Source organism: Lacerta agilis, chromosome 2 (assembly GCF_009819535.1).
Source record: "Lacerta agilis isolate rLacAgi1 chromosome 2, rLacAgi1.pri, whole genome shotgun sequence".
NCBI lineage: Eukaryota > Metazoa > Chordata > Lepidosauria > Squamata > Lacertidae > Lacerta > Lacerta agilis.
In genome coordinates, this window is record NC_046313.1 from 37,486,186 (window position 1) to 37,510,878 (window position 24,693).

A 24,693-nucleotide genomic window follows, 5' to 3' on the forward strand; every position below is an offset into this window, starting at 1 on the left:
AATTAAAGAAAAACCTAATGGTTATGTTCTTTGGAAGATTATTATTAGGGGATCCTCCAAGCAAAAGTTCGCAATTTTGGACAGTAGATTTGAAAGATATCTTGCTCCCATCAAGTCCCCCTTGCCATGCAAAGAAGCAGAAGAGGGTGTTGGGTGTGCTGCAGAGTAAAATTCATGAAAGTAACCAATGAGGCCCATGAGAACAGTATGATTCCTGATTGTAACTCACACTTTCTGCAATGCAAAGGGTCCCTCTAGATGCATCTCACTGTTGAAATGCTTCTCAGAAGGTTGGTAGCTTGGACACTGTTGACCTAATATTGGGTCTGTGCTCATGATGTGACCTGAGTAGAGGGGACTTATTCCCCAAAGGACTATAAGGAGAATTAAAGTGCAAGGTGCCATACTCTTAAGGGTGTTGTTATGCAAGATCCTTTAAGATTCTCCTTGCTTCCAGTACTTTTTTAAAGGAATCAAACAACAGGCTTAGTGATCTATATTGTTACCTCTAATTATGGGATCAGCTGAAACTGCAGCATTACGTTTTTTCCTGGACTGTCATTTGTTGAGGTGGGGAGAGGTGAAGATGGCTATTCCATCCCTCCATTTTATCAAGTCCTTAAGCTTTGGCATTCCTGTGTTGTGGAATCAGCCTCAGCCATCAAGCAGCTGCCACAAACAGCAGAGAACTAAAGCCCCCTTCACTTCATCAGATGCAAAAGAGGACATGGGTCCTGCACCTCTAATAGTAGACAATTCCCACTTCTGCATAACCACTAGAACACCAAGATGCATGGCCTCTTGCATCTGACCACCAGCACTCCTAAAGGGTAAGAGAAGAGTTCAGCCTTTCTGCGTGGCCCACATTCCATAAGAATAACTTTCTCCTAAGGGAGAATTCAAGAGATGAAACTTGGCTGAGTGTGGCAGCCACTAGCTATATAGGGTGGGTGCAGCCACCCTCCCGACACCAGCATTGTTTGGGTGGAGCACCTTTGGAGCTCTGCAGATGTGCCAACGAAGCCCACGTGCCCACACACACTCCCAACCCCACCGCCATCCTGCCCCATCCAGCTAAGCTGCAACAATGCCAGCGTTCAGATGGCAGCTCCACCACCACACGAGTCACTACAGCATGCAGAAGACCTTACGCTGCAGAGAGGCAAGTCATCTACCCAAGAGGCCTCTTCTACAATGGTCACCTCAGAACCAGAGAGTGCTGTCACTTGAACCAGTCCAGGGATGACTCAAAAACAGGAACACCCTGGCACCTGAACAGAAAGCAAATAATGTCCCACTTTTTTAAGGTCCAGGTAAGCAAGCACAGAGAGGAGCTGTGTCACTTCCGTTGAGAGATCAGCTGGCTTTAGCTCTCTGTCAACTGTTGCCTAACAGCAGCTGTTCCAGCAGACTTCCTGAATTGTTTCCACCCCAGCTGGTCATTATAAGAACTATAATTTAAAATACTGCTGCCTGAGATTATTTTTTCCCCTCATCCCTCCCCATTCATAGCAACATAGGAAACTGCCTCATACTGAGTCAGTGTTTAATACATAATACTTAACTGGCGGGATCTGGAACTTCACAATATCTGGACATGGCTTCGATTTTGCAGCTGAATTTGATACATTTCCCTTAGTTCTGACTATGTCAAGCCAGGGTGTACCACTCCAGACTGCAAATAGTGAGCTCACGCGACTGAGTGCGGAGGATTTCCGCACCTTAAAGTGTTCCCTTCTGACCAGGGAACAGACACTTGCTGTCACAGACTGGTTGGAGGAACCAGCTGGGAAACCCTCAAGGGAAGAAGGCTCGGAGCCAGGGGACTGGTGGTGGGATAAAGATGAGTGGTCAGAGGGTGAAGACTGGGAGAAGCTGTCTGAAGCTGAAGATGTAACAGGGCTTAGTGAGTGGCAAGTGGGGGGGGGGGAGAGAGAGAGAGAGGGAGAGACTGTTGCAAAGAGAAGTCCAGAATCAGAGGCAAAAGCTCAAATAGGAGAGGAGGGAGGCCAAGAGGCAGAGGTGAATGTGGCTATTGAAGATACACAGGTGTCTCCCTCTCCTGCTGCAACAAGCTCCCCTCCCCCATAGCCAGGAGAGGCATAAAGAGGGCAGAGGAGAAGTTAGCTTCATGCAGGCACAGTGTCAGATTGCTTGGGGAAAACCCTAGAGAGAAGAGGACTTAGGCAGCTGTGGGGAGGTGGGGCCCTTCAGTCTCAGCAAATGCTTCATGGGGACAAGACCTGCCAGAGAAGAGTTGCTCTGCTCAGTAGGCCTGACACCCTGTGCAAATGCTTTTCTTTCTTTCTTTCTCTTTCTTTCTTTCTTTTTTCCTAGTAAAGAGTTAACTCCAATTTGCTCAATGTAGTTTCCTGCTGGCTCGCTCCTGTCACTTACTGAGACCCTTAAACATATCCCCTATTGAATTAAGTCTCATGGACTTATACAACAGGGCACTTATGTCTTGCTTCATTTTATTGATTAAATATAACTTTGGGCTGGTGACATCTTATGAAACTGACTTTTGTATGCTTAACAAAGCTGTGCCTCTCTAGATACAATCTCCAAAACAACCTTTGGGAGTTTAGCCAAGATTAGCCCAAAATTACACAATTACGGGAGGTCACTGCTGAATGCCACTTTGTGTTTGCTCCCTTTCAAAGGGGACTTTCTGTCTTCCCGTCAGCTTGACCCACATCCAATGCAACCAAGCTACAGGTGCGTAGGTGAGAAGGGGTTGGGTTACTGCCTGGCTGTGGGCCCATAACAATTGTTCCATTCCTGGAACAAGACGGAGTGTCCTTTCCTTCTTGAAATTGCATAACACCTTTAGCTTAAGGCAGTTCAAGTCAGCTCTAATACTTTGTGCAGAGGTGTACCTAGGGTCCCTTGCACCTCCAGCAAGGAGCTATATTGGTGGGACAAACACACCCCAGGGGTGAGGATCTAAGAAGCAGGCAAGGTTGCCTGGACAGGAGGAACATGCCTCTTCAGGGCTGGATGCGGCTCTCTGCCTGGAAGCCACTCCAATGGCCACTTTCCGTTCCTCCTGCAGCAGGAGCAGCTTTTCCTGCTGGAGATTCCTTCTGTGGGCAAAGCAGCGACTGGGTTTCTGAGCAAGCGGGGGCTCTTCAGATGTCATGGGAGGACTCCAATACCTGGCAGGTGATTTTTGTGCCCCACCCCCTGGGCCTGCACCCCTGGCAGGGGCTGGTTTTGCCAACCCCTAGGTACACCTCTGACTTTGTGATTACTTCTTTCATCCTGCCTGTTTGTCATTCTACTTCCAAATAAACAGCCTCTAATCGGAGCCATAGCTGGGGGGGGGGAGCCACGTTTTTTTGCCCCGGGTGAAGCCTCCAAAAGCGTACCAGCCCATGTGTGTTTATGCAAATACACCGGGGGGGGTGAAACTGGGTCTTTGACCTGGGTGAAAATGAGCCTAGTTTTGTCCCTGCTTTAATAAAATCACTCCTGATCTTGCCTGCTGATTCATGGGGTATGGCCCCAGTCTTAGAAACTTAACCACCAACTTTGCATGCTATAGTGATCCTAAATATTAAATGTTTGAAAATACAAATGCACCCACTAAGAGACAAGGGATGCCTTGTATCTCAGACCCCAATGTATCTCCAGGACTGTCTACCTGCTTGGGTTTCTTAACTAACAGATGTCAACAAAATCTTGGTCCGAAGGCTCCTTTGGCAGGGGCTTGCTCATTTCCTATTGTGTTTACTCTGTCACAGTCAGAGCCAGACTACATAACACCTTTTAATCACTTGGTTTGCCCTTGAGTGCAAGGCTCACAAGAGTTTTCTTCCACCAAGACCCAGCATGGTGGATCAATCCAGATCAGTAACCTAGAAAGGGGGTGGAGAAGCAGCAGTGGCAGAAACAGCTTACCATGACCGCGGTACGTGTCGGCAGTAGCAGTGACAACCTGCAAGGCCTCGTGGTAGTGGCACAATCGCCACCACGACAAGGCTTCACAGGCGGCTGCCACTTCTGCCGCCACCCAGTCCTGTGGCGAGGCTTCACAGGCTGCTGATTATTGTGCCACTGCTGCCAGGCTGCTGCCGCTGCTTCTGCCCTTTCCCTGCCATTGTTGATTCTGCCGTCACCAGGCTGCTGCCGCTTCTGTCGCGTAGCAGGTCTGCTGGCAGTCTGGCAGTCCCAGATTATTTGTATTCACTATGACTCACCCCCATACGCTGGCTTGCCCTGAAAACCACCATTTGGTAGCCAAGCCCAAAACCGAAAGTCCTATTGAGATGCATTTTGGCTTGCCTGCTGCTGATAGTGTCCATGAGGGAGGTGATTGATTAATGTCATCATTTATCAATTTTATACCCTTAAAAGGTAAAGGGACGCCTGACCATTAGGTCCAGTCATGTCCGACTCTGGGGTTGCGGCGCTCATCTCGCGTTATTGGCCAAAGCCGGCGTACAGCTTCTGGGTCATGTAGCCAGCATGACTAAGCTGCTTCTGGTGAACCAGAAACCTTATGTAGTAGCATTTGCCAGGACATTGTCCTGCTCACCTCTGAGTGGTGCCTTCCTTATTTCAGATATTGTGATTTGTCAATATATTGCAATGTTTAGCTGGTGATATATCACAATATTGAAAACCAGTTATCGCCCAGCCCTAATAAGCAGTATATTTGTTATAATGATGAAACAGATGGCACAGGCTGAGTGGAGAGACAAGTATCCATTAGTGCGCCACAAGCTGTTGCCTGAAATGGTCAAAGTCCTCCAGGAAAAAGGACCGAAGGCATGTATCTTCAAGCTTGATCTTTACTACAGCTCCGCGTGCTAGTTCCCATCAAAGTGAGGTGTGGCATCACGATACCATCTTTCCTGTGCAACTCCCTGCCCTTGGGGCTTACTACTCGGCACAACAGCACATTGTTTATCCCAGGGGTCAGCAACCTTTTTCAGCCATGGACCAGTCCACCGTCCCTCAGACCATGTGGTGGGCCGGACTACATTTTGAAGAAAAAAATGAACGAATTCCTATGCCTCACAAATAACCCAGAGATGCATTTTAAATAAAAGCACACATTCTACTCATGTAAAAACATGATTCCCGGGCCGTCCTTGGGCCGGATTTAGAAGGTGATTGCGCCGCATTCAGCCCATGGGCCTTAGGTTGCCTACCCCTGGTTTATCCCCTTGCCTTTCAATTATCATTCTATTCCTTGGAGTCTATTGTTATACACTTTTCCCACATGGCTGCCTTTGAAAGGCATTTGGATACTGCAGGTGGTATGATAGCAGGCCACTGCTGGGGGCCAGCACTGGCTGCCAGTTTGTCTCTGAGCACATCCAAAGTGCTGCTCATCACTTTTAAAGCTCTAAAACAGAGGTGCCTTACCTATGGCCTTCCATATGCTGTTGGACTACAACTCCCATCACCCTTGGCCATTGACCATGCTGACTGGGGCTGATGGGAGCTGGAGTCCAGTGACATCTGGAGGGCTACTGGTTCCCCAGTCCCTGCTGCTTGTTCCCGTATGATTACGCCTGCCCATGGAGGTCCTCAGGAGTTGCATATGCAGGACAGGGCCTTCTTAGTTGTGGCAACCAGCCCTTGGGAGCTTCTTCTCTGTCAATTTTCAAGAAACTGGTGGAGATCATCCTGTTTTAACAGCCCTGCATCATGGGCTGATTTGCTCCCTTGCCCAGATTGTTGGTTACTGCTGATGCCAACTGCTTCTGCCTCTCAATTTTATGCTGCTGAATTTTATTGTGTTTACCGTTTTACCGATACATCACACACATACGCACATATTGTACTTTACAATTGTCACATGCTGCTTTGGGAGCTGCTTTGGCCAAACAATGGCTTCTACGTTCGAATACAAATAAATAAATATAAATGCAAAGTAGGTGCGAAAACAGCATGTCAGCTGCTGCCAGCAAGACACATTAGTCAGCTTACCAAATTACAGCCCATCCGCGTTTTAACAACCAGGCTGATAACGCCAGTTATACTAGCTAATTACTACACAGCAAGAGGTAATTTGGGCGCATTGCAGCTGAACACAAACACCCCCCCACCTGCGTGCATTTTACATGCGTATGTGAGCTTGTACATACACAAACAGTGGGAGCAAGGTAGCGGGGCAGATGATAGCTGGCGCCTGGAATGGGATTACTGGCCTGGAATGACGACTCTTACTGAAGATGAACTTTTTAGGTGGCCTTCAGCCAAATTCTCTTAACTTTTTAATCTGACATGATAGCTACCACTATGCACCATCACTCAGGGCTCATTTCCTGGGTGCAAATACCTAAGAGTACGCATGTGTCCCAGCGCATTCCGGGCAACCCCACCCACCTCATCTGAGTAGTTAGGTCTTTTTCCACAGCTCCTTTCCCTCAGGTTCCAGGTAATAATAATAATAATAATTTATATGCCACCCATCTAACTGGGTTGCCCAACAAAAAATAGTAAAAGCACAACACGAAACCACACACTAAAAGCTTCCCTGAACAGGACTGCCTTCGCACACCAAGAGCCTAGCACATAACACACGAAGGCTCCACGAAAAAGCAGATAAGGGCTACGCACATTTCTGAGCACCTACTAAACTGCGAAAGCTGTGTGCTAGCCAGAAAAAAAGGTGAGTGGAACAAGTGCAGTCATGGGTTTTACAATGCCATTCAGGGAACTTCCCTCAAGACAGAGGCCTTGTCCGAGCCAGTGGAATCAGGAAGGTCACTGTGCACAATGGACAGTATCTGGAAAAGCAGAGATTTTTCCACACAGAGAGAATGTGCCCGGCCTTAACCTGGGTCACTTTTAGGTGGAAGACCCAATGGCTTCTTCTCAGCCATCAGAATCTAGAACGACCAGCTCCAGGACAAGGATGAAGAGCCTGCAGCATTCCCTAGTGTTGCTGGACTACAACTCCCATCATCCCTCATTACTGGATGGGGAGTCATCGAGTCCAACAACATGAGGTTTTTCACCCCTACTCTAAGAGAATCTAGGTGGCCAGCCCAGGATCCCAGCTCTCACAGAAATGAAGAGCCACCAAGAGTAAAAACCATGCTTCAAGAGAACAAGATAGGCATCTGCTTAAAGAGAGGGGCAGAAGCGCACAGAATAAATATTAAGCGAAAGTTTTAACAGGAGGTTTAGTTCAAGACTTGGTGTCTTTTAAGTTCATACAGCTTGCTCCATTTCGGCCACACATGTTTTGGCTGGCAAAAAGAACAACAACTCGCAAACTTGGTTCCCTGTTGTACAAAGAAACAGCTGCAGAGAGTTATTAGATAAAACTACTTTTGTTCAGAGTTGCTGAACAGGTAGGCGGACCATCCGAGTCCTGGAAATGGCTCAGGGTGGCTGCTTTAATGACCACCAACATTGCTAAGCTGCCTCCAGTCTAAAGAACCTAAGCTGTGTCAAGTCTTTAATATCACTCTTTATAAATGATGTTATTCATTACAGCAGAATTATAGCCAGTCCTGAGCTGTGTGTCACATCTAACACACAGGATGCTCTAGATTCCGTGGCTGGTTCTCCAGTCCATGTATCTATCAAGTTACCTTTTAGAGGCTTAGGTTGGTACATACACTGAACTCTCCATCCATTAGACACAAACACTAAGATCTGGCCTATACAGTGGTACCTCGGGTTAAGAACTTAATTCGTTCTGGAGGTCCGTTCTTAACCTGAAACTGTTCTTAACCTGGGGTACCACTTTAGCTAAAGGGGCCTCCCGCTGCCGTCGGAGCACGACTTCTGTTCTCATCCTGAAGCAAAGTTCTTAACCCGAGGTACTATTTCTTTCTGGGTTAGCAGAGTCTGTAACCTGAAGCATCTGTAACCTGAGGTACCACTGTACTTATTTTTAAAAATAAATAAATAAAATAAACAGTCTGTTCGTGGTACCTTATGCCCATCATCATCATCAGATGTACCACCTTCTCCAAGCAGTTCTTCTGCCTGGTGTTGTCCATTAATGGGGAATGGTCATCGCTCAATGATACAGCAGATGTTTTAAATGCAGATGGCCCCAGGTTCAATCCCCGGCATCTCTAGGTAGGATTGGAAGAGACCCAATAAAACGGAGCCAAATAAAAAGGCTAAGGTGGTAATTGGAGTAGTGGAGCTACCAACAGATGGGAAGGAAGCCTTTTGGGGGGGGTGGGGAGCTGTGTGGTGGCCACTTACATAGGAAGGCAGAAATTAACCCACAGTGGTTTCACTACCTAAGCTGTTGGCCTCAAGAGTCACAAGCAGTCCCCGCTTCTTTTCAAAGGCTAAACACACACACAGAGAAACACACACTGCATGGAATCAGAGCTCCCACTCTACAATTGAAGAATCCACGTGGGTGCGAAAGTATCTACCCCCCCCCCTTTCTTCCTCCGAGACTGAATTAGCAGCTTGGAAAGGAAGCCCTGCATAAGCCGCGCATTGTGAGAGTGCCAATGCAATCAGGCCAAGGGAAGGATCAGTGATGGCTAATGAATTCTACCATCTGCCCAGGGTAGAGGTGGCTATTTAAAGGATGTGAAGGAATGATGTGGTGGGGGCCAGGCCAATGCATTTTGGCACCTGAGATGAATAGCAAAATGGTGGGCCCCCTCACCACCACAGAAGAAGAGGTGAATGAAGATCTACATCAGGAACAAGGTGGGAATAAAGATCTACACCTGCTCCCCCTGTGGATCCTTCCCCCTGAGGAAGTTGCCTCTCCTTGCCTCGTGGGTGGGCCAGCGCTGAATGCAGTTCTCCTGGGAATGCAACTGAGGCAGCTGTGCTTTCTGAACCCAGGGTGTGGCCAGAGAAGTAGAAGAAGAGTTTGGATTTGATATCCCGCTTTATCACTACCCAAAGGAGTCTCAAAGCGACTAACATTCTCCTTTCCCTTCCTCCCGCACAGCAAACACTCTGTGAGGTGAGTGGGGCTGACAGACTTCAGAGAAGTGTGACTAGCCCAAGGTCACCCAGCAGCTGCATGTGGAGGAGCGGGGAAGCGAACCCGGTTCACCAGACTATGAGTCTATCGCTCTTAACCACTACACCACACTGGCATGCAGATGGCATGAGAGAAGGAGACACACACACGTGTGAAGAGAGCATGGGGCTTGTTTCTGGGTCCTGACAATGTGGTGATGGCCGTCCCTGTAGAAGAAATGGCCCGCTAAAGTCTTCCTTTAGTGTTCCTCAAACTTGGGTCTCCAGATGTTGTTGGACTACAACTGCCATCAGCCCTAGTTAGTAGGGCCTGTGGTCAGGAATGTTGGGAGATGTAGTCCAACAACAGCTGCGGACACAGGTTTGAGAAACACTGCCTTAAGGGGACAAAGGGAGTGGCTCTGTGCCAGAGGGCAAAAGGCAGGGGCTCAGAATTAGTTAGAAACACAAGAGCGTTTGAAGTAGAGTTTTAGAGTTGGGAGGAGAGGAGCTGTTTTTAGAATTGGCTGGGGTGTGAGGAAAAAGTTGCAGTCTGTTAAACGCAGCAAGCTGGAGCAGAGGGACAGAGAGACATGGCTGATTTCTTCTGGCACCCAAGACTGTGGCCATGGGAGACGCAAGGACCCTCTTGGAGTGTTAATGCTGTGAGCCCCTCCATCGCAGCTTTGGTTGTAAATGTGCATAAATAAACCACAGATCATAAAGACACCGTGGTCTCTGCTGTGCCTCAGTTCCAAAGGAATCTTCCACCACCGTGGTTCATTGGGGTGGCGTGTAACAATACCTTTCCCAATCCCAATTATTGCTCTGGAATACATGCTAAGGGCTGATGTCCTACTGTTAAGATTTGCCTGTCGCAGGAATCTTCAAATTGACCTCATGTCTATTTGCCCTCCAGCTTTCCCACCCACCCCCAAAAGCCCTCCACTTGTGGTAAAATCAGGTTCTAAGAGCTTCTTCCCCCGAGGCTGATGTCTCCAGTGGCAATTAGGGAAACGCAGTGCTTTGTGCAGGAGAAGTTCAGTGCTCGCCGCATGCTCTGACAAAAGGCACATTTTCAAACTGAGATAAGTGCCAATTAATTTTCGCTTCAGCTGCTAGGCAGCCTCGTGTATCTTGCACAAAAGCAGGTGATTTCCTCTTGGTAGGGTACCGTGTGTGTGTGTGTGTGTGTGTGTGTGTGTAAGAGAGAAACACAGGCAGCATCTATGTATGGCAAGGAGACAGAGAGAGGTGTGAACACATGCAGGGGGGGGATGTATGTGGGAGAGAGAGCATAGGCTAAGAATGCACATTACATAGTCAGTACAGCTCTGGCTTGGCAGAGAATTACATTCTTCTGACGGCTGCATTTGATCTACTCATCTATCTTTTACTAGGAGTCAATAAAATGGGTGTTTTTGGGGGGAGGGGGGAATGCCTCACATGTGACGAGTACCTCAATGGGCAACAGACAAAAACCTGTGAGTTTCTGTTAGTTACAGCTATGTACTCTTCGTCCCATGAAAGGGAAGTGAAAACATGCCAGACTGGAGGTATCTACAGTGGCTAAGGTTAAGCATTCTTCCTGAAATCAAAACAACCCAATACAGGGGACCTAAAGGAGTTCCTTGGATGCCACCTCCACCCATCAGACCACAGTGTGATGGGATTGCAGGAGCCTGAGCTGGAAAGACCTTGTAAGCAGAAGAGTGTCCAGAGGTGCTTCAAAGGTGACTCCAAAGTCTGAGGTCTGTCACAGCTGAGAAGCCACTCTATCTAAGGTGGGAGGAGAGCAGAGAGAGAGAGAGAGAGAGAGAGAGTTCACGCATGTGCCTGCGGTGCTCCAGGAATCACAAGCTCCTGTCTTCCCCAAGGAACCACCTGAGCAAATCACAGCCGGCAACAGAGCAAGAGATAAGGGCTGCACAATCAAACATTTATCTCAGCATGTAGGATTACAGTGCGTTCAGCCTCGGAAGGCGCAATGTGCCCAGCCTGACACTGCTAGTGAAAGCAAAGCACAGAGATACGGGATCTTGTCAGAGATGTAAACAAATTGCCAAGATCCAGGCTTATTACACGATGGGAGCTCGTTAGGGGGGACGGCAACTGCCCCCTTCCTCTTGTTTCTGGCTCACTTCCCAAACCAGATTTGTTCTTCAGCACCTCTTCTGATATTGTTGTTTTCCTAACAGGGAGACGTTTCTCTGTGGGGAAACTGCATCAAAGCCAAGCATATCATCACTGGGAGGCTGTAGCAACTCACAGAAGATGCCTTTTTCTTAAGGAAAAATTCAGCAGCTTCCTAGAGAATGTAGAGTTTGCTCATAATACAATTCCCTCCCTGAAGTGCTATTGTGGCGATGTGTTGTAGCAGTTATCGTCCCACCTCCTCTGTAACACTCTCTCTCTCTCTCTCTCTCTCTCTCTCTCTCTCTCTCATATTTACAATGCCCATACAGAAAATTGTTTGAATTTGGATTGTTTGAAAAGTCAACCCCCTTTCTTCGTTGTTTCTAGACTCACAATTGAAGGATAGATTTAATAAATAAATAAAGCAATCAATCAAAGAGAGAGTTCTGTGTGCCAACAGACGCCTTTACCAGGAAAGCCAGTTTTCAAGAGTCGACTAAGAATGCTTACAATTAGAAATGGTTATACCATTGCTTAGAGAGCCAGTGTGGTGTAGTGGTTAAGAGTGGTAGACTCATAATCTGGGGAACCAGGTTTGCATCTCCGCTCCTCCACATGCAGGAGGAGCGGAAAACCAGTTTTCAAGAGTCGACTAAGAATGCTTACATTTAAAAATGGTTATACCATTGCTTAGAGAGCCAGTGTGGTGTAGTGGTTAAGAGTGGTAGACTCATAATCTGGGGAACCAGGTTCGCATCTCCGCTCCTCCACATGCAGGAGGAGCGGAGACCTGGGTGACCTTGGGCTAGTCACACTTCTTTGAAGTCTCTCAGCTCCACTCACCCACCTCACAGACTGTTTGTTGTGGAGAAGGAAGGGAAAAGAGAATGTTAGCCGCTTTGAGACTCCTTCGGGTAGTGATAAAGTGGGATATCAAATCCAAACTCTTCTTCTTCTTATGTCCAACTACCTAAGTAGATATCAAAGGGAAGCATATTCCTGCTATTTCTGCCAAATGGGAGTCAAAGGAATTGCCCAGTGTTATTGACACTAACTGGTAACAGCTAATCAGGGCCTTGGGGCAGAGGACTTTCCTAGTCCTCATACCTGAGACCCTTTCACTTCAAAATCCAGTAGCTGGACCCATCTGTAGTGGCGCAGACTGTCCCCATTGATTTCTTATTGTTCGTGTACTTTTATTACAATTGTTTTCACTGTTGTTTTAATATAACAATAATTGTTATATTTTTGTTGGTTTGGTTTTATATATCTGAGGCACCCCACACCCTGGATCACTTGTTTGACGTTGGGTAGGATAAATATGAAATAAATTAAAGTTAAATGAATACATCTGAGGAAAGCTCATGTTTGGTAACAACAGTTGGCATGAGCACAAGAGATGTCGAGGAGCCCAGAAGTGTGTTTCGTTTGTTGGTTGGTTTTAAAAATCTCTTTCCTGCCCTTCCACCCAACGGGTGGCAAACAGCCAAGTAGCAAAATAACAGAATTTAAAATAAAATAACATAAAAATGAAAAAAAAATGTATTTTAAAAACATTAAGGACATTTAAAAACACACTGCAACGGCTAATAATGTCAAGATTGCTAGGAACAGTATATTACAGCCAACAAATGCCTGAGTAAACAGGAAAGTTTTTTAACCTCATGAATGTTAACAATGAGGGAGACAGACTCAGGGCACTCCACAGATGAGGAACTGCCACTAAGAAAGCCCTGTCACAGGTAAGCACCAACTATGCCTCCCTGCCGAACACAGGGGATGAGGGATACCGAGTCTGTTTCAAGTCCCAATTTCTACTTAAAATGAGGGCACATAAGCCCAGGGCCATCTCGTCATAGATGCTGGGTGGCCATCCGGAGCCCCAGCTGGAGCGCTGGGAAGGGCGCGCAAAGCCCCACGCCGCTCCAGCACCACGCCCCTCATCCCCCGCTCGCCCACCCCCCCTCCCAAGGAGCGGCCAGCACTGGAGGAAGGCGGGTGGAGAGGCGGCACGCCGAGGGATCATTGCACCACGGCGGCCAATCCCTTTAAGACGGCCCTGCATAAGCCTTTGAACAACAGGCTATATTTTGCTTTCCATTTAAAAAGAAAAAAAGAACCCAGAGCATTGGGATCAGTATAGGACCCCTACCTCCAGTGCAAGAGGCATCAGCCATGGGAAATATTCAGAACCAGACAGAGGGCCTTCTCGGTAGTGGCACCCACCCTGTGCAACACCCTCCCATCAGATGTTAAGGAAATAAACAACTATCTGACTTTTAGAAGACATCAGAAGGCAGCACTGTATAGGGAGGTTTTAAAGGATTGATGTTTTATCGTGTTTTTAATATTCTGTTGGGAGCCGCCCAGAGTGGTTGGGGCATAAATATATTATTATTATTATTATTATTATTATTATTATTATTATTATATTCTCCCCTTGACAAGTAGTTGGTGCTCTTGTCTCCTACACCTCCTATCCAACTACCAGGGCAAATCACAATTGCAGCAGGTTCCACAAAAACCAAACAATAGTGCATTCCTGCACATGTCTACTCAGAAGTAAACCCCACTTGGTTCAGCGGGGCTTACTCCTGCGTACAGAACTGCAGTCTGAACAGATCAATCTGCTTTGCTAATTGTGCATTGCTCCGACTGCCACAGTTTCACTGTGTCGCGCTCGCGTCACATAATGCAAGAAGGATGGTATCATCAAACACTCAGCCCAATGCAGCCGAGAAGCATCCACTACAATGCTTGGTTTCTTGCTGCATATTTTCAAGCTGGGTTTTGTGCAGTTAGTGTCTACGGTTATTGATTTGTCTGCCCTGGTGTGCAGTGACTCGCGGCAACAAGCCCGTTGGCATACTTAGCAGATTCCAAGGGGAGCCTCACCTAGCTTGGGTGCAGGTTCTAAGCCACCTGCCAGGGGGAGAAGAAAGAAGAAGCTTGTGCTTTTTTGGTGGTTTCTCATCCTTGCCTAGGGGTAGCTGCCAATCACACTTTGACACCTGTCACAAATGCAGACAAGTCGTCTAGACAAATGCATCTGATTAGCATTAAAGCAAGGATGGATAAATATATTTATGAGGGGTATTATATGATTAAGGTTGATCTGATTATTTATTCCCCTCCTTCTGTAGCATCCCTGATAGCCCCAACTGAAAATATGATACAGTGCTAGGTCAGGGGTGGCTAATCCGCAGACGAGATCTGGCCCACAAAGACACTCCGGAAGTAGCCTACCAGTCTCGCAGCTTCATCTCCCAATCTGGTCACAAGATAGAGTCCTTTATCTCCCAGTCTCAGTGCTGAGATCAAGAGACAGAATCCCTCTGCCACTCCCTGAGTTCTCTGAAGAGCAACCAGAGGGACCATTTACTTCCCTTCTTAGTGCTAAGCAGCACAGTGCTGAGATTGGAGATAAGCCCCTCCGTCTGCTCTTTAAAATAAAAGGCAGCCTTCTTCCTCACCCTCATTCCACAGCTGCCCTTTTACTCACAGGCAGCAGGCAAAGGGCTCATCTCGGATCACAGCGCTGTGGTGCTTAGTGCTGGGACAGGCAATAGAGCTGCTCTATGGAGATCCTTTGGCGATTCCAGGGAGTGCATGAAAAAAGGGGTAGTATTAGAACACTGAGGGAAGAAACAAAGCTGTTTACGCGGAGATCAGATAAGAGGGTAAGAGTTGCAAGGACACGCTATAAACTGAGAACCAGACTAATATACTCCTCATTACAGTATAATTTATATGATGTGCTTCAAAAATTCAACTGCATACTTGAGAAAGTCAAGAGAAGATAACCTGATGTCAAAGAACACTCTCTTTTTAGCCTGGAATGCACCACTCTGGAATGCTGTTGAAGCAGCATTTTGTTAAAAAGCAAGAGAGAGCCTGTATGTGCATATGTGTGTCTTTCATTCAATTTACAGACACGGGAAATTTAAAGAATGATTGTTAGAGACAGTTGCATCAGCAACGGCAGCTTGGTACTAGTCTCCCAAATATCTGCAACATCTCCTTCCAGCAGCAGGAGAGAACCTTAGGACCATGGGCATAGCTGGGGGGGAGAGAGATCTCCCCCCCCCCATCAAGTAAAACAACAGAAAAATTTAACTAGCTGACCACATCACATCAATTCTGCCCTCCTAACAAAAGTCCTGCCCCCCACCCACAACAAAAATCCTGGCTACGTTGATGTATATTTCTTGTTCCTCCACCCAGCTCTGAAGTTCTGTTTCTTCCAGGCTCACAGATGTAGCACTTAGCTGTAGAAACTGCCATCGGGCAAGATATTCTTACAGTAACAGTGGCACCTGGTAGAACTACTTGGCATTGACATGGTGGATTTTTGAATGTCCATTTAACTCTACATCCCTTATCTCAGTAATTTTTACAACGACCCTGTAAGGTAGGACACTGCTATTATCTCCATCGTGTAGAACAGGCTACTATTGCCCTCTGGGGAGTGTTGCCTAAGTGCAGTCTACATCCCCATTTTGCCACTGTCCTGGGATGTACACAGAATAAATATACAGCAAAATCATCCTTCCTACATTACAGGGAAGTAAGCAAAGCAGGCAGATCCTACACTTTCCTGAAAATACAAATATCAAGATTCCAAGTGGAAAATCTTCCTGTTTCTGGCCAATGAGAAATACAACCATTTCTCACTTCTCTTCCCTTTATTGACAAGTAACCAGCACAGTACCCTAAATCAGGGGTCAGCAACCTTTTTCAGCCGTGGGCCAGTCCACTGTCCCTCAGACCAAGTGGTGGGCTGGACTATATTGGGGGGGGGGGTTGAACAAATTACAATGCCCCACAAATAACCCAGAGATGCATTTTAAATAAAAGGACACATTCTACTCATGTAAAAACATGCTGATTCCCAGACCGTCCGTGGGCTGGATTTAGAAAGCGATTGGGCCGCATCTGGCCCATGGGCCTTAGGTTGCCTACCCCTGCCCTAAATGGTTGCATTCCAAGGCACTACAGAACACTAAGTTTCACACCAAACCCTCCGAACCAGCTCTTGACTGGCTTAACTAGGCTAGCTGCTGCTAAGAGGTCCACTCTGCATTTTGGAGCAAACATATTTGACTTGCACCACCTGCAGCAGTGCTTGGATTGAACACACACACACACACACACACAAATATGTGGAGTAGTCCACATTTCTGCAGGGTCTGGCTGCTTGCAGTTTATCAGGTGGTCATAGGATCATAGAATTGTAGAGTTGGAAGGGATCCCAGGGGTCATCTAGTCTAACCCCCTACAATGAAGAATCCCTGACAGACAGCTATCCAACCTCTGTTTAAAAACCTCCAGTGAAGGGGAGTCTACCCCATTCAGAAGTAGTCCATTCCACTGTAAAAACAGAAAGTTCTTCCTAATGTTTAGTGGGAGTCTCCTTTCTTTGTCATTTGAATCCTTTGGTTCAGGTCCTACCCTCCAGAGCAGCAAAAAACAAGCTTTTTCCATCATCCATGGGAAAGCCCAAGGTTAGGTTTTTTTATATAGTCCTACAGTCGCTTTGAGATAAGTGCTGTGTGGCACCACACAGGTTAAGAATGCCTTTGAATATCCCTCCATAAGTGGCTCTACATAATTCCACGCTGTGCCTTACAGGGTGAGGGAAGATGGCTGCCCTCGTGCCAAATGTGGTTTGCCTTTGAAAGTTTTAAACATAAGAGCATTCATGCCATTCCCCAGAAGAAATCCATTAAGTCCTAAGATTCTCCAGGCTTGAGACTAAGAAAGCAGAGAGTGATGGCAGCTACTGCATAATAGGACAAAGAAGTACATCTCAATCTGCTCTGCCTCACAGGACGGGTGGGAGGCTCCCATCCCATCATATACAGCAGTCTTTTGACTGATGAGCTCTAATGCCCTCTCCCTGATCTCTCTCCCAACAGAGAGGGTGTGGACTGTTTGAACATTTATTCAAACAGTTGTCTGCAGCAAAACACAACACGCAGGAGCCGTTCACTCAAAAAGTGTAGTCTCTGCACTATCTTAAGAAATACCCCCTAACTCCAGCTCAGCGTGCCACAGACAGAGAGGCACATTCTGTAGCTTGCTTTTAAAAAATAAATAAATACTATTCTTGCCAGCAGCAAAGCAAAGCAGCTGCCACTCCATTTCGGAAAGCTGCCTGAAAGCGTAATTAGTGGCAGATTAGTAGTAGGATTCTGATGGGGGTTCACACAATGAGGAGAGAGGCAGAGAAAGAGTTCCTTCACCTACTCGGCTTAACTCTATGGTCCATCTGGAAGTGGCCAAATCCACCTGGAAGGTCAAAGTGGTTAGCCGGGCCTTTGCAAAGTTTTCCATGAAATGTACATTACATCAAGTGACTTGAAAGCCCCCAGATGCTGTTGGACAATAATTTCTGAACCCACTACCCATGTTGGCTGGGGCTGACGAGAGTTGGAGTCTAACAACATCTGGGGACCCAAGGTTGAGAAAGGCTGCTTTAAAAGACTCTAGCTCTCCCCAAAGGCGCTAAGCTTATCAGAGGTGGACTTACAGGCAGAGGCGCACAAGGCCTTGCTTCACTTCAAAACCTTGTGGAAACAAGTTGATCACTAGGAGCTCTCCTCGGTGCTGAAATGACAGATCTACCTTGCTCTGTGGGCTCTGCCGCAGGACAAGAATACGACACTGCTGCAAAGTATATTGGACGAAGATCATTTAGAAATATCTTAAATGGATTTTGTATATATACCTAAAGAGGAAATGTACGGCTATGCTTTGTTACTTGAAATTAATTTTAAAAATTATAATAAAAAGTCTGTCAGAAATTACATGTACTGTTTGTTGGGTTTGGAAATAAAACAAAATAAATATTTTTGATAAGTAGTTTAAAAGCCACCAGAGGACACTGGATCAGGGCCACCACACTAGAAGAGAGGGATTTAAGCCTTTCCTCCATGCTTCCCCCCTCTTTCCTCCATGCTTTCGATGCTGACACCAAAGCTGTTGCTAACTTCGGAGGGGTCTCAAGGTCAGGTACATAATGGACCTGCCTTTTTCACCTCCATGGCTAACAGCAGCTGAGGGGAAGGTTTAAGTTAGGGATATGGCATAGCACCAAATGGTTAACCATCCTTCCATCAGCCCCACATCCATTACCAAAGTATCACCACTACCAGCCTGGCACAGATTTAAGCAACAACAACATGGGGAGGAATTCAGTGTTGTGCTAAGGCTATCATTCCTCCAGGACATGCATTTCAGCTTGCCAGACGGAACAATCCCCCTTCACTTCCCCCAGTGCACTGTTCCAGGGGGTTATCCCACCCCACCCCAGAACCAATTGAGGGGAAGAGGGGAAGAAGTGCTGCTGGACAAACAGAAGTCCTTGTGCAGCATTTCCGCTGATGGTACTCATTAGCTGAATCCCACCTATGGGATTCTATTTTGAAATAAAGTTTAAAATACAGGCAACAAACATAAGAACATACAAGATCACTAATTAAGGGAGTGAAAATGCACTGATTACAGTACTTAGTATATAATATGTATGCTTGTGGGACGATTAGAAGGAAACAGCCTAAGGGGAAGCACACTAACTATTGAGAGAGTTTGGATGTGCAAGTTATGTAGTTGAATTATAGAATAGACAGACAGATACCATGGATAGAGATAGAGATAGATACACAAACACACACATATACTTGATGATTTTAACCAAAGAAAAAGGTGGCCAGAGATCTGATCACACATCCCACATGTCACATCTAGCTTGGTCTTAACCAAGTAGTATCCAAAAGTGTAAATAGTCATGTTGGTTGGCAGGGGAAAACATCAAAAAGTGGGGCATATCCTTATTAGGACCAACAAAAATGCCACAAAATAGGGAGCAAGCTTTTGAGCAGAACCAAAACCAACTCAGAGATTTGAACAAGCTCTTAACGTCCAACCATACAGATCAAAACCTGATCTGGGGAAACCAGAGGCCCTGCAGATTTTGATGGATGGTTCCATCAGGCCCTGCCAGCATGGTCAGTAGTCAGGGATGATGGGAAGTGTAGTCCAGCAACATCTGAAGGGTCTCAGGTTCCCCATTGCTGCTTTAGATCAGGGCTGAGGAAGCTATGGCTCTCCAGCATCCCTGACTCTCATCCCTGACCAGTGGACTATGCTGGCCAGGGCTGTTTAGAGTTGGAGTCCAAGAACATCTAGAAAGCCACAGGTCAATTAACATACTGATTGAAGTTGGCAACCCTAATTTTAATACTTTGGCATCACTTTCCTGGGTGGCACATTTAGTAATCTTGGAGGAGATTTTGTTCTCAGCCAAACACCCATCTCCAGCCAGAAAGAAACCAAAATGTATCCAGGAAACGGATGCCAGGTGCTAAAAGGCAGCCCCGGCACTTCAAGATTCTGCACATGCCACTAATAAGGGAAAGGTAAAGGACCCCTGCATGGTTAAGTCCAGTCAAAGGCGACTATGGGGTGCAGCGCTCATCTCTCTTTAGGCTGAGAGAGCTGGCGTTTGTCCACAGACAGCTTTCCAGGTCATGTGGCCAGCATGACTAAACCGCTTCTGCCACAACGAAACACTGTGACGGAAGCCAGAGTGCACGGAAACGCTGTTTACCTTTCTGCAATTGTGGTACCTATTTATCTACTTGCACTGGTATGCAAGTACCAGTTCTGAACTGCTAGGTTGGCAGAAGCGGGAACAGAGCAATGGGAGCTCACCCCGTCGCAGGGATTCGAACCACCGACCTTCTGATCGGCAAGCCCAAGAGGCTCAGTGGTTTAGACCACAGCGTCACCTGTGTCCCTATGCCACTAATAAGAGCAAGTGTTTAAGATGGAGAGCCAGAGCCTAGATCCTTAGGATGAAAAGTGAGTAATGGAGCAAAAAAGAGGGAGGGGGCTACTTTGGAACAGCCTGGCACTGCCACAGCTCTTTTTGATAATCAAAGCCAGGGTAGTTCCACCTTCACCCACCCACCCCACCTAACACCTGCAGGGGAAGAAAACACTGACTCTATGTCCTTTTTTTATTCAACCACTGATTTAGATGTCCACATCTGGTAAAACCTTGTACAACCAAAGGTCAAACCTGGTACAGCCTCCTTCCTGTAGGCCCGAAGGAGGTAAACAAGCCAAAGGAATGATTATTAAATTTAACTCCATCAGAAACCTGTCCCGGTTTTAAGGCAGGATGACGTGTCCCACCTCAGTCAGCTTTTCCCTGTACCAGCCCCATAATTAAGGCAAGAGTCAGGTAGAAGAAGGAGAAATGTGTGTTTTGCCAGAGGCTCGGGTTGATGGGTATCAGTCATCTTCTTACTCAGACACGGCATAGCAGTGTGCGAGAGAGCATGTGTGCGCTGCAAGTCACAATGCAGGAAATGAGTTTGACCCAAGCACTTGAAGTGTGTAAAGCACTGCGATACAGAAACCAGCAGACACATATCTACAGATACCAAATTGGCACACAGATAGCTCCTGGGATAATAGAATTCCAGTCTGTCAGTCCACCATCTCCTCCTGAACCATTTCCCCCTGCGGAAGGGAGAGGAAAAGTCTGAAAGCTGAGCAGGAGGCGAAGATAACAGACTGCATTTGGGAAACCTGGAACCTTTCACCTCGGAGTGAGCACCCGCTATCTCTCTAAGGAACTGGGGGGATGTAACTACTTTCCCCTGTTTTAGTGAAGCCATCATTGACTGTTTGGCATTTAAATTCCATCCAATTAAACACAACCTCCTGGTAGTTCACAAAAGTGAAAAACAGTAGAACGTAAATAAAATCAAAGCTTTAAAAACAGTCAATACACCAGTTCTTTTGTGACGTTAGCAGCTGGTCCCATGGTCACCTGGGAACTATTTGCACGTTGAGGGAACGCCCCTCAAATGAAGGAGAAATGAGATGCAAAAGCTACTCTATGCACATTCCTACAATCTGATGTGTAAAGTCAGAGAGCTTTCAGGATATCCCCTGCCAGGCACTGACCTTTCCAGACACCTTGAGTTTTTGATTAAGAGACACCGAACACAAGTCTTCATGCATACGATCCAGCAGCCACAGTAAGAACTCCAGGGCGTCGTGCTGTGAGTTTCCGCGGAACTGTGCACCATACTTAGATACGACATTCTGCAGTTGAAAAAAAAAAACAAGAGTTCAGAGTTAATATTTTGTTTGGTGTAGGAAAGGGGCCCTAGCCATGGAGGGGTAAAAGATATTCATATGCCTTGATCCTCCCTCACATCTTCCCTCTGCTTGGGCTAAGTTGCGGATAATCAAAAGAGCCAAGAGCAGCAGAATCACATTAATCAGAATAAGGCCTCATCAAAACAAGATGTCTAGACTGTACCATTTCAGAGTGCAAGTGGGGGTTGGCACATCAGAGAGAAGGTAAGCCAGAAGTGTTCTCCCGGAAACACCCACTTTCTGTGGGGATGGAACTGTTTGATATGGAGCAGCAGTCCATCAAGGGAGGCCCCCAACTGCAGCCAAAGTGGTACAGTCCAAACAAAGGTTTACCACCTGAGTGAGAACAAGCCCTAAGAGTCACACTGAGTAACCCTGGAAAAGTCACTCATTAGCTTGACTGAAATAAGAGAAAGGGCACAGGCCAGATGTAGGCTTGTCACCCCTGAATTATGCAGAGCACATTTGCATGACTTCTGCTGTATAATCTGGACCGGCTCCAAGATGGCAGCATTCAAAGAACATGGTGTTATTTGTAGCAAGGACAGCAACAGCGGTAGGCAAGGTCGTGGAGTTTGAAATGAAGGAAATTTTAAAAGGAAGGGACACAGGAAGAAGTAGCCATAGAAGCAGGGCAGAGAAATGTGTGGGATGGTACCCCATGTCTTCAAAGCTTTCCCCATTCTACTGCCCTATATGTATCTAGGTAGCCTCAGCTAGGCAAAGGCAACCACAAAACTCGCACAAGGCCTATTCCTGACCTAACAGAGGGGGGAAATGTAGAACATTTGTTGGACCAGATCTACAAGTAACGTCTGGGTGTAATAAGTTTGAATAGTTGTAAATCTGGTCAATACAATGGAGTTGCGAAAAAGAAACCCTGCAGCTGAACTACTCTTCAAGTTTGACATTTCCTCCTCACTTTTTAACTTAACAAAGTAGGAACTTCTCCAAGGCAGAATCGTGTTGAGCCATGCAATACACATCAAACCTATTTCTACACCTAATGCAGTAGGTTTCTTTACATAATGACACAAGTCCTTATTCTTTCTTTTTGTGCTCATGAAGCTTCAAAGAAGACTATTTCTCCCCTGCTGAAAAAAGGTCCAATTCTTGCAGATAATCTAGCAAAAGTTTTCAAATTATTTATTATGTTTCTAACCCACCTTTCCCACAAGAAGCACAAGGTGGCATCCACAGCTTCCCCCCTGCCCATTTTATCCTTACAACTACCTTGTGCAAGTTATCTTCACCCGAGTTACCAAAACCAGAATTCTCGTTCCACATTTCAAAAATCATAATAATAATCCCCAGACCTACCCAGTTCCTAAATCATGCCCCTCTGCAGTTTGACCCCTGCTTATATTTCACAAGGAAAGAATTGGGACAACACGGTTTATCCCTGCAGCAATAGAAGAGGATGCTAAATTGATCCCCAATGTCGGATCTACAGGAGACAAACACAGGCTCTCTGCCTGCCTCTGAGTTGCCCAACAGTTACCATGACAACCAAAGCTACACTGTTGGGAACCCAGGAGGGCAAAGACAAGAAGAGTTCAGGATCTTTCTCCCTTTTGCCTGTCAGGGCCACTTTGCTCTTTCCTCTTGGAGGCTACACCTTGATGCCCTACCTGCAGCTCCTGGGCAAAGAAGTCCTCCTAGATCACAAAGCAAAACCAGCCACTTCCTGCTGTGCTTTGCTGACAAGGGGACATTTCGAAGGAGTCAATTATCTCTGCTATGAAGAGGAGTCTAGCCAGCTCTGAACATCACCCTGCCCAGCTTAACAAAAACTGGAAAACCCTTCCTCTGACACACCTTTCCTGTGCCCAAAGCCACTCACTATGAGCTTGCCCCAGGTACCCATGAAGCCACCCCACACACTTTATTCTGGCAAGGTGCCTGTGCCTTTAAGAGCTGTGGGATGGGCACAAACTCGCAAGGAGAACTTCCCCCCCCCATCTATGCTGGGAAAAGCAGTGGTATGAAGCTGGTAAGCAGTGGTGGCCTAACAGATGCTTCAGCACTATGACTCCCATGTATCCCAGCAGTGGTGGAGTGTGGGGGGAAGGGTGTGGTAGCCCCAGGTGCAAAATTGTTAGGAGGCACTAATTATCAATACCCGGTGCTGCCTCAAGACAGCTGTGTACTTCAATTTTTGTGCTCTGCTGAAGCAGCTTCTCCATGCAAACCAGGAAGTGACTTCTCCAGACAATGGAAGGACTCTTCTTTTCTTATCTCTGCAGCCGCGATCTCCTGGGTGACGCGGACACTGTTAGGCAGTTGAATGTGCATGCGTACTCCATCTGTTTTCCTCTCTCCCACCCACCGCTCCGCACGGCCCCAGGAACTTACAACCCACACTACACCACTGGTCAGGAGTGATGGGAGCTGTAGTCCAGCAAAAAATAAATAAATAGAGGACCCACAGTTCCCACCCCTCCCTTAAACCCACAGGTGCAACTGCTACCCAGTGCAGAGCTCTATTTATGCAGGATGGCCAAGAGTTGCATGGGTTTCCCCCCATCAGTTCTGTCCCCAAGCTAGGTACTGAAAAAGCAGAATTGCAATGCAAGAGGAAACCCGAAGCACTAGCCTGCTAGAGATTATGATGCTTTAATGTGACAGCCTAAGTCTCCAAGCCGACCCCGATGCCATAATCGCGGAAGGGATGACCTTTTTAAGAATGTAAATAAACACTCTGTTTCTAAATCTGAAGGAGGGGGAAGAGGTACATCTAGTCCCACATTATCGCTTCCCTGGCAGGCAGCCAAATGCCTCTGGCCACCACATGCAAGCAAGGTACGAATGTGATGATGGCCTCTCCTTGTTGCTTCTCAGCATCTGGTGATCAGAATTAGGCTGCCTCCCCACCACCACCACCCCCCCTTTCCTGTGCAATCCGGGGCACTTCCACGCCTTAAGGACCTATCTCCTGTGCTCCAAAAGGTATATTCCCCCTTACTCCCCCATCTCCCCACACTAACTTCTCCCACACGCTCTATTTCAAGAGCAAGCTGCTCCCTAAATACTGCTATGCTTGTTTAAGTGTGACATTCAGTATGCCGAGACGGGAATACTAAGAGCCTGCAAATATGCAGCAAAAAAGCATGCACAGAAAGAATGTGTGCCAAGCACGGGGCATTGTGCCAGGCTATGCTGGAATGCAGGTGTACAAAGCAGCACTAGTTACAGGGCTGCCCGCACCACACCTGAGCTTCAGTGAAATGGGCTGGGCTAAAATCAGGCAGGTGAGACTCTCTCACTCCCCATAGGATTTTGGTACTAGCCAGGAACAGCAGGAAGGGGAAAGCTTCTGAAGAGCATTGTGGGGGTGGGGAGAATGTGCAGTCCTTCTTAGCTGAAGGGCTAAGAAGTGTAAAATTATCGTGGCACATGCCAACTCCAAAGGAAAGGGATACAATCGGCATTTGATGTTAAGCCTATACTTGACATTATCAG

General features: G+C 46.9%; 1 protein-coding gene across 1 annotated transcript in view; it reads right to left on the reverse strand.

Moving 5' to 3' along the window:
• The window catches only part of USP43 (ubiquitin specific peptidase 43), an 84,153-nt gene that overhangs the window by 47,265 nt on the left and 12,195 nt on the right, over positions 1–24,693 (reverse strand). The window contains exon 2 of the mRNA XM_033139557.1: positions 21,034–21,174. Within this exon, the coding sequence (XP_032995448.1) occupies positions 21,034–21,174 (141 nt within the window). The remainder of the gene's footprint in view (positions 1–21,033; positions 21,175–24,693) is intronic.